General features: G+C 35.0%; 2 protein-coding genes across 5 annotated transcripts in view; both read left to right on the forward strand.

Moving 5' to 3' along the window:
* The window catches only part of AK4 (adenylate kinase 4), a 28021-nt gene extending 24787 nt beyond the window's left edge, over window positions 1-3234 (forward strand). For all 4 annotated transcript variants that reach the window (XM_039328956.1, XM_039328955.1, XM_039328957.1 and 1 more), the window contains exon 6: window positions 2227-3234. In XM_039328956.1, the coding sequence (XP_039184890.1) occupies window positions 2227-2341 (115 nt within the window). In that variant the 3' untranslated portion in view covers window positions 2342-3234. The remainder of the gene's footprint in view (window positions 1-2226) is intronic.
* A 7953-nt stretch (window positions 3235-11187) lies between these two features.
* Window positions 11188-12386, forward strand: part of DNAJC6 (DnaJ heat shock protein family (Hsp40) member C6) — a 56882-nt gene continuing 55683 nt past the window's right edge. The window contains exon 1 of the mRNA XM_039328953.1: window positions 11188-11409. The gene's annotated coding sequence lies outside the window, so the exon portion shown is untranslated. The remainder of the gene's footprint in view (window positions 11410-12386) is intronic.

Raw genomic sequence — 12386 nt, forward strand, 5'->3', positions numbered from 1 at the left:
TATAAATATATGCCCAGATGGAAAATAGTTTCATACTGAAGCATCTCATTAGAAAGGTCCTTTATTTTCTTTGTTCAGTTACAAACATGTTATCTCATTCACAACCTAGAAGACCTCTGGGAATACAGTTAATGGCTTAATCATGATTACACAGTTTGTATTCAACAGTTGTTAAAAGACTTACATAATTAATACAGCTGAAATGAGAATTAGCAGTTGATCATTAAAGTATGTTTCAATAGATTCTATAATGCGGTCTTGTGCTAATTGAAGTATTTAAATAAAAGATTAAATTAATGCAGTTTTAAGATTCTGGATTTAATGGTCCCATGTCCCCTTTTTTACAATGTAATGTATATTACCACATTTTCAAAGTAGTTGAATAAAAATTGATGTGTTTCACGGTCCTCCTTCTGATAGATTGAGATTGATCCTAGATGTCTATTCTCACATCCTACTATATAGGTATTGCTGCTTTAAAATGGTGTAAATAGAGCAAGATATTTTTTTATAATGATCTAGTTAAGTGCCTGAAAAGATGAAGGAAACATGAATTAATAGTTTAGTGTGTAGTATCTTTTTTATTACCTATTTTTTTGTTTTGTAAAAAATATTTAAATTTACAACACAAACTTATATGTAAAGTTCAAAATGGCATGTTTCATAAAAGAAAAAAAATCTAACAAAAAGAAATAAAAAAAAACAAAAAATAAGAGTGTGAGATATGTCTACTTGTCCAATATTAAAAAAATACGAATTTATTCAAATCATTACTATTCATATTTTAAACACTAAGCTAAACATGAATAATAAAATCATATTGTCAGAACTTGATTGTCTACTGAAACAAAACTAATTGCAAATCAGAGTTGACCAATACAATAGTTTTATATGTTAATGTTTAATATAAACCCATACTGCATCTTACTTATGATTTTATACTTTGGCTTGTAATTTAAAGCTCAGACATTTCTCACAATGCGTAGACTGCATTTCTATTATAAAGGGATTGCATGTAGTTTTATCATTGCTATTTTATGACCAGAGTAAGGTGCCACTATATTTTCAGTTGGTTACATGGTGGAGAAGGCTAAAGAATGCAACAAAGGGGCAAGTCAAAATGGATGAGATACCTTTTACTGATGCATCTTCTTTTCTAACAGTTATTCTCATTCTGTTTTTGATGGTTTCTCAGTCTGAAAGCATCAAGCTGCAGGAAAAGGACCTGTTTTTAACAACATCCTGAGAGAGTGTGGTCGTAGGCTTAGATCAGTGGTTCTCAACCTGTGGGTCAGGACCCCATTTGGGGTCGAACAACCATTTCATGGGGGTCGCCAAACAATGCAATCCGCCATTTTTTCCCCCTTTTCCTTAGCTGTGCTACTCCCTTTTGAATAGAGTCTATTGGCTTTCAAAAGCCAATAGGAATTGTCCAGGCTGTCTCTGCCCTGCTGAGCCCGCCAAAAGTCCCATTCTGCAAACGGGGCTGCACCAGTTGAGTAGTCCTCGACTTACGACCGGTTGAATAGTCCTCGACTATTCGTAACCAGTTGGGGGTCGCGGCATTAAAAAGGTTGAGAACCACTGGCTTAGATATATTTCATATGCAGGAGATATAACCTGCATATGAAATGAAGTAAAGGAAAAAAGATGTTACAATTACTACATATTAAAACAAAACATGTTTGGTTGACCAATTGATAAAAAAGTATTTATGTATATTCTAGTTTTTCTGTTTATTTAGAAAAGTAAATTGCAATTTGGTTATTACAGTGAGGGAAAAAATTATTTGATCCCCTGCTGATTTTTATAACTTTTTTGAAATGTGTTTTTCCGGATTTTTTTTGTTGTTACTCTGTTTCTCACTATTAAGCCTACCGTTAAAATTATAGACGGATCATTTCTTTGTCAGTGGGCAAACTTACAAAATCAGCAGGGGATCAAATAATTTTTTCCATCACTGTAAATAAATGTCCTTTTAATAAGCCTTTTTATTGGCATTCTATTCATATCTACAATTCCTGGAATTCAGAACAAGTTGCCTAAAGTCATAAATAAAATTACTTATCAGTAAAGGTATGCACACTGACAAATGTAAAACAGACAGCCCTGATTTATATTGTTACCTAATTCTTTTGGCTTTTACTAAAGAACACAGTAGAACCTGCAATACTGGTTTCCTTACAATTATTTATTTGCTCACAAAATGTCTAATCTCTATTTCAGAAACAGAGGAATTCTACACTCATTCTCTGGGACAGAGACCAACAAAATCTGGCCTTATGTTTATACTTTGGTGTCTAACAAGATTCCTCCAATCCAAGCAGAAGAAGCTAACTAAGCATCTGTAAAACGGGAATAAGAATTTTATGTTGTCGATTTTGGTCTTGTTTATCACGTGCTGTATCTGTCCTCTACTCTTTTTTAAAGAGTAGCTGTTCTCTCTGATTCTACTGGAGAACAGTTGTGGAACTCCATCTTTCAATGATTACTCTGTATGGGAATTCTACTTCTTGCCATATAAATACTTGTGCATGGACTTCAAATAATTGTAATTGATATGCAGAGACGGTTATCCCTGAACAGTTCTGTAGAATCCATTGTTCAGTCTCTCCAGCTACTTATAGATCTTTGAACTTAGTGTGCATTTTCATGGATCCTTAATCTAACACTCCATTTACATGGAAACACTATTCTAGGTGTATCTTCAATGCGGTAAGCACTGTGGAAAAGACATGCAGTATGCAGGTCAAATGTATCTTTTGAGTACTTAAAAAACTGAGAAGAATCAAGGTGAATTCAATCTCTTGGTTTGCTAAGAAGACAACCTTAGATAAATATCTGTTATAAAATGCTGCTGTAAAATAAAATTAGACTTTTAAATTTGAGTGGCTTTAGGCCTTTCTTTGTTAAAGAGCAGGCCTGTTCTGATTCTAAGAACAGTTACACTACATGGTTAATAGTTTTAAAGCTTTGATTTTATAATATAATACAACCAGTCACTAAAAGTACAGTATCTCAATTTTTTGCTCCGGTAAATTTGTCCCAATTAGCCACCAACCAGGCAAATGATTATGTGGGCAAACATAAGTCAGACCCAGTCTGTTGTTGATGTAATAAGTAGCAAAGATCCATTGCTGTAGACGTGGCAAAATATATATTTGCAATTATATGTCTGCATTTTAGAATTTTCCAGGTAACTCTTAAAGCTTGGTCATGTGCAAAAAATGTGTATCAAGAGTATGATTTAGTAACAAGAAGGAAGACCTCTGACTTTATTGCCTATATTTCCAGCATCCTCTTCTTTTCCTTACTAAATGTTTCTTCAGTATCTGACTGAGGCTGCAGGTAAGAGAAAGCTTTGGATAAATAAAAACAGATCTATCTACTGCAAACCCATTCCTTAATATTCACTCTGCTTTTATAATGTTGTTCTTTGAGTTTATATGCTGTGAATGGTGCAGTTAATGTGAGTATTGACCATATTCCTGTCAGCTGATTTTAAATAAACAGCTGAATAGATATATTTAACTTTTGGTATGTTTGTTTAAAATTACCTTTTCTCAAGGGATCAATTGCTACTCTGCAATGAATATGAAAAAAACTGAGGCTCTGCTGTAGGAATCTCTACAGACTTTGTAGAATTCAACATTGTTTTTTGATAGATGGTGCTAATGGTCCTTGGGAGAGTTGTCCTAATAAGGTCTATAGGATATGTAAAAACAACATAACTTTGCTAAATTGTTGCAAGTTGCCTTATTTTATACAGCAGAAAAGGGATGAGGTGAGGTGGAAATCCATTTAAATAAATTAACCTTTTACAGAATTATTTTCTCTTGATGCTTTTGATATCAAAATTATGCTTTTTGACAGAATAGAATTAACTTCCACATATAACAAAGTAGAACAAAAGCTCTAATTCCTCTAATTAAGATTTGAGCTTAATATCATTTTTTTTCTGCAATGCTACAAACACACATTATACATTAGCTGATAGTTGAGGGGGAAATGGCAATTGCAATTAATATTTTCAAAATTGAATTGGCAAAGCTCTAATGTTAATATAGTACATTTCAAATTGTTGACTATTATTAAGGAATCAAGAAGTTTGTATAGTTATTTAACCTTCTGCATAAAGTTATGCTACTACACAGTTCATTTTTGATCTGAACTGAATCACATAAGCATATTTTTAAGTACACTTACAAGTCTTCCATGATTGGGAAACTTGTTCTATCTATGTCAGTGTAGCATCCATCTAATAGGCCTACTAGAGCTTAGTTGCAATAATTACATGATCACTAGATATCAGCAGATGAAGAAAAATTACAACTCCTACTTGCCTTATAGAAGTAATACAGATTTTTGAGCCTAGATCTGGTAGCCTTTCCTATGAAGATCTTCATGTTGGCTTAGTAATGATATACCACTCATTTTAAAGAACATACATTACTATATTATATAAAACAATAAAAGGAAATTGGTTTTCATTTTTGTAAGAAATTTATTTTTACACAAAGGATTAAGAGGAAAAACCAGGCTGCTGTCCTATGTCCATACTTGCCCAGGATCAAGTTTTCTTGAACTCTGTGGATCTCATAAATCAGGGGTGTCAAACTTGCAACATCGTGTGACGTATCGTGATGTATCGTGACATTTTTTCCATTGCTGGCAATGAGATGGGCGCGGTTTCGCCATGACGTATCCGGCCTGCGGGCTGGCAGTTTGACACCCCTTTCATAAATTATTATGCATGGTATTGTCCACTTGCCTTTTTAAAATGTGCACACAGATATCGTTACAAATACACTATTTTGTTACTTGTTAATATTTGATTTAAAGAACTACTCCAGCAGTTATGTGTGAGTATGCAAATACAAGCTCGTTATTCACTATTGCATTCATTGTTTTCATAGAGCAGTTGAAATAGAAGCCAAAACATTTAAGAGCCCTTGCATCACAGTAGAGTATTCTCAAACATTTAAATCATGAAGCTTGTGCTCATAACACAGTGTGGATGAAGTCCACAAGAGTCATGTATATGTCAAGCTTGTAGTATGATCTATTTCAAAAGCAAACTCTTGCTTTTGGCTGATAGCTACTTCAGCATATCACTGCAGCCATCGTACTTTGATTTATTACTGCCATTTAACTCTCAAGCATACTGTTGAATTTTTACCTATTTTAATACCTTGAACCTTTAAAAAACATTGCCTTTTTAGTCTATGCTGCATTGCCATTTACTCTCATTTTTTAAATGATGTATAAGCATTTATATGAAGCAATGGTTGTTGTCATGTTATTACAGAAACCAGCCCAAGATTTTTACTTTGTAATGAAAAATAGACTGCAGTCTGTTTACTAGTTATATATGTTACTAGTTTACAAATTAGTTGTTTGCAGTGCTTCAGTGACTTTGACAATTCATTAATTGAAGATTCCATATATGTAGGTGCAACCCATCAACTGGATTTTAGCATGACTGGTTTTAGAACTTCTTGAAGAAACAAATTACCCACCACAGTATATATTTGGAAATATAACTTTTCAAAGGTATTTTGGCATTCTTTTAAAAGACCTTGAATCATTTCCACTAAATCCCATTAACTCTCACTATTGGTACTTCAGGGAGTTATTTCTGTGATGCCATCAATAAGTTGAATTCAAAGCATCACCCTTTTTGCAGTTTTATAAAGTTTAGAACCTTCAATGTAAACAGCATACTTAAAAGGAAAAGGAAACCCTGTTAAATATTATGTATACATTAACTGTTTTGAAGATAACAAGGTATTGGCTATTCTTTGTTTTTATGACTATTATGATGCACATCACCCAGAATCGCTTGTTGAGATGGGCAGCTATAGAAATCAAATCAATAAAATAATAAACAAGATATGTTTGTTGCAGCTTTTCACTGTAGAAGGAAGATTCATTTCCTCTTAAACTACTCCTGCTCAATGTCTAGTGCAGTGATGGCGAACCTTTTAGAGACCGAGTGCCCAAACTGCAACCCAAAACCCACTTATGCATCGTCGGGTGCCAGGTGGGTGTGGCCCATTGGGTGGGCGTGGCTGCGGTGGTAATAGCAGACTGGGTGGGACTAAAAAGTTCAATCAATCAATTCCAACTTTGCAAGATCTTTTTTTTCCACGAGAAGTTGAAATTGATTGATTGAACCTTTTTTTTTTTTTTTGTACACGGCAGCAGAGACCTAAAGCGAAAAGGTTTTATAAAACCCAGCTGAAGGCCTAGGACTGGGGCGATGGTGTGTGTGCCACAGAGGGGGCTCTGAGTGCTGCCTCTGGCACCCGTGCCATATGTTCACCATCACTGGTCTAGTGTAACCAAGGGATAAATGATAAGTGTAGTGTAGACTTCAGTGACAGTTTCTGGAGACAGCTCTCTTTGTTGGTTTCCGTGATGGGTTTATACATTGCATTAAATCAAGATATAAAGGCCTGGTTCAAATGTCACCAACTCGAAAGTCTGAGTGGGTGAATATCTTAGCCCCAAGTAAGCATTTGGTCTAGCTTTCTACTCTACCCATATTTTTTTTTCTGCTTGGTGTCTAATTAGTGTCAGTCTGTTATGAGCAGGGACCTTAAATATAGGGCTGGTTATGCACATTTTTCTGTGCTCCAAGCACATAATGAAAATAGCAGATAATACCAGATTTGTGATTTTCTGAAGAAAGGGTGGACACAGTTCTGATCTTAGGTGGACTATTAATTTGAACCAATTCTATATTTCCATCCATTGCCATTCCGTATATCGTATTAGCTTGAAGAAAAATCTTCGAAAGAGACTTGCAAAATGATAAAATAAATTTCATTTGGAAGAATGAAATAGGGAAGTCCAGTACATATATCACTGGCCTTGGTTAATCTTGAAAAGCTAACTAGAATCTGACCTGTTTAATGGTTGGAAAGGAGATCACCATGATATAGCTGTAGGTTAGTTTGGGAAGTTGGAAAAGCCTGCTGAAAGATACTAATAGTAAACATCTATCTTCCAAGCAAAGTACATGGATATTCCATCAAGTCATCCATTATTGATTTCCCCTGAAGGGAAACATTTACACTTAGATATTGGAGGAGAATGAAAGCAGTCTTTTGACGGTAGTTTATAAGTTTTAGAATGTTGACTTGTAAAAGTTATAGGAATGAATCCACCCCAAAATTCATATTTATGGCAAAGGGGTAATCTATGAACACATTATATCGCTCTATGAATCTTCTGCAAGTGTGTGGATTTAAGCGCATCAAAACACGTTACAGGATTAAAATACCTAGTAGGCTCTGAATTGTACACATTCATTCCATATATGAAATATTCAGATGCTACTGTCTTCTTGTGATACCTTTCCCCCCCCAAATTATTATCCTCTGTAATTTATCATCATTTTCACCTCACAATGTCAGCACCTTACTGTGAATCGGATGTGTTTTCTAAACTCGGCAATTGTTATATAATGACTGTATAATGATATTATATTGGAACTTAGGTGTTCTTTGGTTAAACAAGTGTTGTAATCAATTTTTGTCTAGAATAACATCACGGGAGATGCAGTTTAGTTTTGCGTTGCATAGTCTTCTCTCCCCTCCCTCCAAATATTCCATATAGTCACTGTATTAGCATTTGTTGTATGTTAATAAATTATCTTTAATTTAGTCCATGCTGTGAGAAGTGTGTATTGTGTAGATAAGATAAAGGTTTCACCTGTCTAGTTGTGTCCGACTCCTAACGGGCAATGCTCATCATCTTTTTCTAGCTAAGGGAGCCAGCTTTGTCCAAAGATGCTTCTGTGGCCATGTGGCCGGCATGACTATATGCCGAGGCCCACAGAATGCTGTTACCTTCCCATCTAAGTGGTATCTATTTACTTGGATTTGCATGCTTTCGAGCTATTAGGTTGCAGGAGCTGGGGCAAGAATGGGAGCTCACTGCATCAGGCAGTATTTGAGTGTTGAACTGCCAACCTTCCAGTTGATAATCCGAGTGTCTTAACCGCTAGGCCACCACGCTCCTATTATGTGGATAGATGAGTGTAATAAAAACAGGCAATGTGATTCCTGTATGCATAGATTATACCTGCAGACCTTTGTTTGACAATTGGCCAGTTCTGTCCCTGACTTAAGTTTCAATTTTGATTCAGTTTTTCTAACTAAAAAAACCTTGGTGTGCTTCACCTCAAACACTGTTTGTTTATAAGAATGCCTCTTGACATTATGTTAGCCTCCTGTCTATTCCTAGAAAACAAGACTGATGGGAAACTAATACTTGGTCTCCAGAAGTGTGACTTTTTGCCCTAAAAAAAATAAATAATAAAAGTAATCTGAAGAAATAAAGATTTTCAGATTCCTTGGAGAGATGGCAGGAAACAACCTTGTTATTTTCTTCTGATCAATGTATTTTATTCCTGCCTTCTCCACCATGTCAGCCGTTTTATTAGAATACGCATGGCATGCTTTCCAACTCCACTTGAGTAGACTGCTATAGTGCAAAATAGTTGCTTGTTCCTGGCTAAATAATGAAAAGCAGGTCTGGTTTTCAAAATATTTATTATAATAGAAGATTAGGCTGAGTTTAGAACGTACTGTTGTTAAAGACTGCATCCTTACATAATTCATCCTGCTTTCCCTTGCAATAAACAATAAAGGTCATATATTGCATGGTATTAGTTGGTATAGTGGATTAAGGCACCCATCCAGAAACCAGGAGATTGTGAGTTCTAGCCTTGCCTTAGAGATAAAGCCAAGATTTGGGGCTAGACCTCCTTTCTCAACCCTAAGAAGCAAATGATGGCAAACCTCTTCCAAAATATTGCCAAGAAAACTGCAGGTTCTTGTCCAGGCAGTTGCCAGAGTCAACACTGACTCGAAGACATTCACACAAATCCTTACCATTCTTACGTTATGTCAGCCAAGGAGGAACAAATGATTACAGCAAACAACATTTGCCTATGTCCATTCCAATGCACGGGAGAAGTGGCCAAGAAAGATACATCAGTTCTAAACAAGTATCATTTTGTTCCTTTGGATGTTGTTTGTGAAAAGGAAAAAAAAACCCTGAAAAATAAATACATGTGCTATGTGCAAAGATGAACAATGAAAAATCATGGTAGACTATGGTTTTGTCAAATTCAGAACTGGACCTATGCTGGAATGCTTTAGTTCACTTTTCTGATAGTTACACATGTACATAAGTCAATATGGATCCACTAATGGTTTAAAAGCAGTGGATAATTGAATTCTTAGTATACTATGTACATACTAAAAGAGGAAAATAGATTGTTCAGTTAAATGCTTACATGATTGTACAGGGGAAATTAAATATGAAAGGACTCAGAACCATTACAAACATCTGAAATCAAAACCAGTCGAGAATGGTATTCTGAATGACACATTCTCCTGTTAGGCTTACATTTATCTCAAGTCACAAATAACAGAAAAAGGATGAAAAAGAAATCGATACACTATATTGGAAAAGTTGGGTTAAATCTGCACTTGACAATATCGAGTTTAAATTATAAAGATAAAATATTAAGTTTTCAAGAATCATATTTTAACATAATAAATTTTAGATGTCTTCATGAAGCAGTGAATATTAGATGTCCTCACTGAGAGGCCTTGGAATTATAAAAATGTGCGCGACACAACTAAAAGGTCAAAAGTCAAGGAGGGTAAAGGCAGAAAAAAAGCATAAATAATCTAGCTGGGAGAATTACAGCCAAGGTAACATTTGTGACCATCTGCCAAGAGATGTTTCATGGCATCACATTTGCTAAAAGTTGTCTCCTTACCTTTACATTACTGTCTGAAAGTCTGAGGAATAGTGAATATCACCATTTCTCTCTGGAATAAAATAGAAAGAAAGAGGTGGTTTTTAATTTTGGAAATTATGTTAATCCTGGCTTTCCTGTCACAGGAACAAACCAGCACTTAATACCAGCTTCATTACTAGAACAGCTTTAAAACTATAATAGACACGCCTCCCAATACAAGTGGTCCTTGACTTACAACAGTTCGTTTGGTGACCCGTTTGAAGTTACAACAGCACTAAAAAAATTGATTTATGACTGTTCTTTACACTTATGGCCATTGCAGCATCCTTATGGTCAAGTGATAAAAATTCAGATGCTTGGCAACTTGGCTCATGTTTATGATCGTTGCTGTGTCCCAAGGTCATGTGATCATCTTTTTGCGACCTTCTGGCAAGCAAAGTCAATGGGGAAGCCAGATTCACTTAACTGCATTACTAACTTAACTGCAGTGATTAACAACAACAAGAAAGATCATAAAATGGGGCAAAAATCACTTAACAAATATCTCATTTAGCAACATAAATGTTGGGCTCAGTTGTGGGTCGTAAGTTGAGGACTAGCTGTGAATGACAAGGATGTGAAAGTATGTGAATGACCAGGAAATATTCATATAATCAACCATGTGGTCTTTTCAAAAGCTGAAAAGATCTCAAATTAACCTTAGAAACTTTCTATAATCAAACAGAATGGACTTCACCTCTGTAGTACTTCACAGAACACTATGTATCTGCAATTTTTTTATTTAAAAAATGGAGCTGAAATTTTTTTATTTCTTCACCATGTAAAAAAAACTTTCATTTTGTAGTATTTATCAGACTATCAATGCTTTATTGAGGGTACCCACATGTAATAAAAGAGAGAATTTTCAGTATAAATAATTGTATGCTCTTCCTGCCATAAGCAAGAATAATGTAACACTTTAATGCTACAAAATTCTTTAATTTTTTTTTACTGATTTGGAAGATGCATAGAAAACCTAACTTTTTTTTTCTCTGCTAGGCTATACTTTCATATTGTTGCTAAATATGCTAGTTATTTTTTAGACTCAAGTAAATTTTAATATATATTGGAATAGTTTTAAGAGAAAATGACTTGAAAACAGGATCATGATTTCTGAATCACAACTCAGCATAAATGAAAATTTGATCAAACTTGACACAGCAAAGCCTTAGGACTCCTTTTTCTTCATCTGACGTTCTTGTTGAGATTAATTAAATAAGCCAATTATCATTTTCTTCTTAAATGAACATGTGAAATAGCATCTACTGAAATGAACTGAGAAAATCTTTGACTCCAGATCCTGTTCCATGCCAGATTTTATTAAATATGTTATGTCTTCTTGCATCCCATTCTTCGTCTGATTCTCTATAATACAAACTATAACCCAGGACTGTGCATCGTTCCCTACAAATTAGCATCGCATCACTACCCTGGATGGAGAAATGCAGCCTTTGTGACCTATGACTGGCTGTGAATGACAAATCAAAAGTCAGCATTTTAGAAATCAGCTGGGTTTTGCTTTTTTTCCCCCCAACTGAACTGCAGCAAGGAGAGAAAAGGGAGCATGAAAAAGTCAGAAAATAAAGGTAAGGAAAACCTATAACTGGGAACATATCTGATGTTACAAATAAATGCCTGAATATATGTATTGGATTATAGTGTTTGCTGTTCGTTCTGCTGAGTAACCTTTTTTAAAATGGCATTTTAGAATTCTACATCTTGAAAGCAAAACAAGCCTTGTTTAGAAATACATGCAGTTATATAATATCTAGCAGAGAATAGGCTGTGCATAGTATCTTACCCCAAATCTTCGTATTTGATAGACAGATTAATACCATTTATTATCTATTTTTTACATAACTATTGAAAAATTATGTTACTGAAGGTGTCTTCGATCTGAGTTTGTTTGTACTTTAATGCTATCTTATTACTACCAGCCAAGAATAATTGGATGGCTTGAAGTTTAAATAGTAACAGCAGCATCTGATCTGCAGGAGATACTTCTCTTCCCTTTAAAAGAAAACACAAATGATAAAAATGCTAAGGTTTTTTTTAATACATTATGTCTGAATCATTTTTATAATTGAATCAGTGAGATGTTTTCTGAGATCAAGCGTCTCTTTGCAAAGCATATCCTTAATTCCAAATCATAGATAATTTCAGAATGCAGCCTACATTAATCCAGCTCTGAAATTCACAGCTACTCAGAAAAAGTGAAGAAAGGCTGCTTAGCAGAATGTATGCAGTGGTGTGAAATAACAGTTCTAAGGCTAGATGGCTGTTCCCAAATTTGGTTAGGAAGAGCTGGGCCTTTGCTGCAAGGCTTCCTACTTACAAAATTTAAATATTCCTCTAGCAAGCAAAGAAATGAATCGTATCAATCAAGATAGTTAAGGCCTCCATCTTCTCGTGTTCCTTAAAGGGGAAAAGAGCTGCGAATCTCGACCCCAGCTTCATTTTCCTGATAACAGCTCTGTCATTCTGCTAATTTAAAGGCTGCCAATAGCAGCTTGAAGACAACGCAGAGATATGCTATATTTAGCCAACTGTGTTTCTTTTTTTG

The sequence above is a fragment of the Crotalus tigris genome, unplaced genomic scaffold (assembly GCF_016545835.1).
Source record: "Crotalus tigris isolate CLP2741 ecotype Arizona unplaced genomic scaffold, ASM1654583v1 scf7180000024385.1074895, whole genome shotgun sequence".
Classification (NCBI taxonomy): domain Eukaryota; kingdom Metazoa; phylum Chordata; class Lepidosauria; order Squamata; family Viperidae; genus Crotalus; species Crotalus tigris.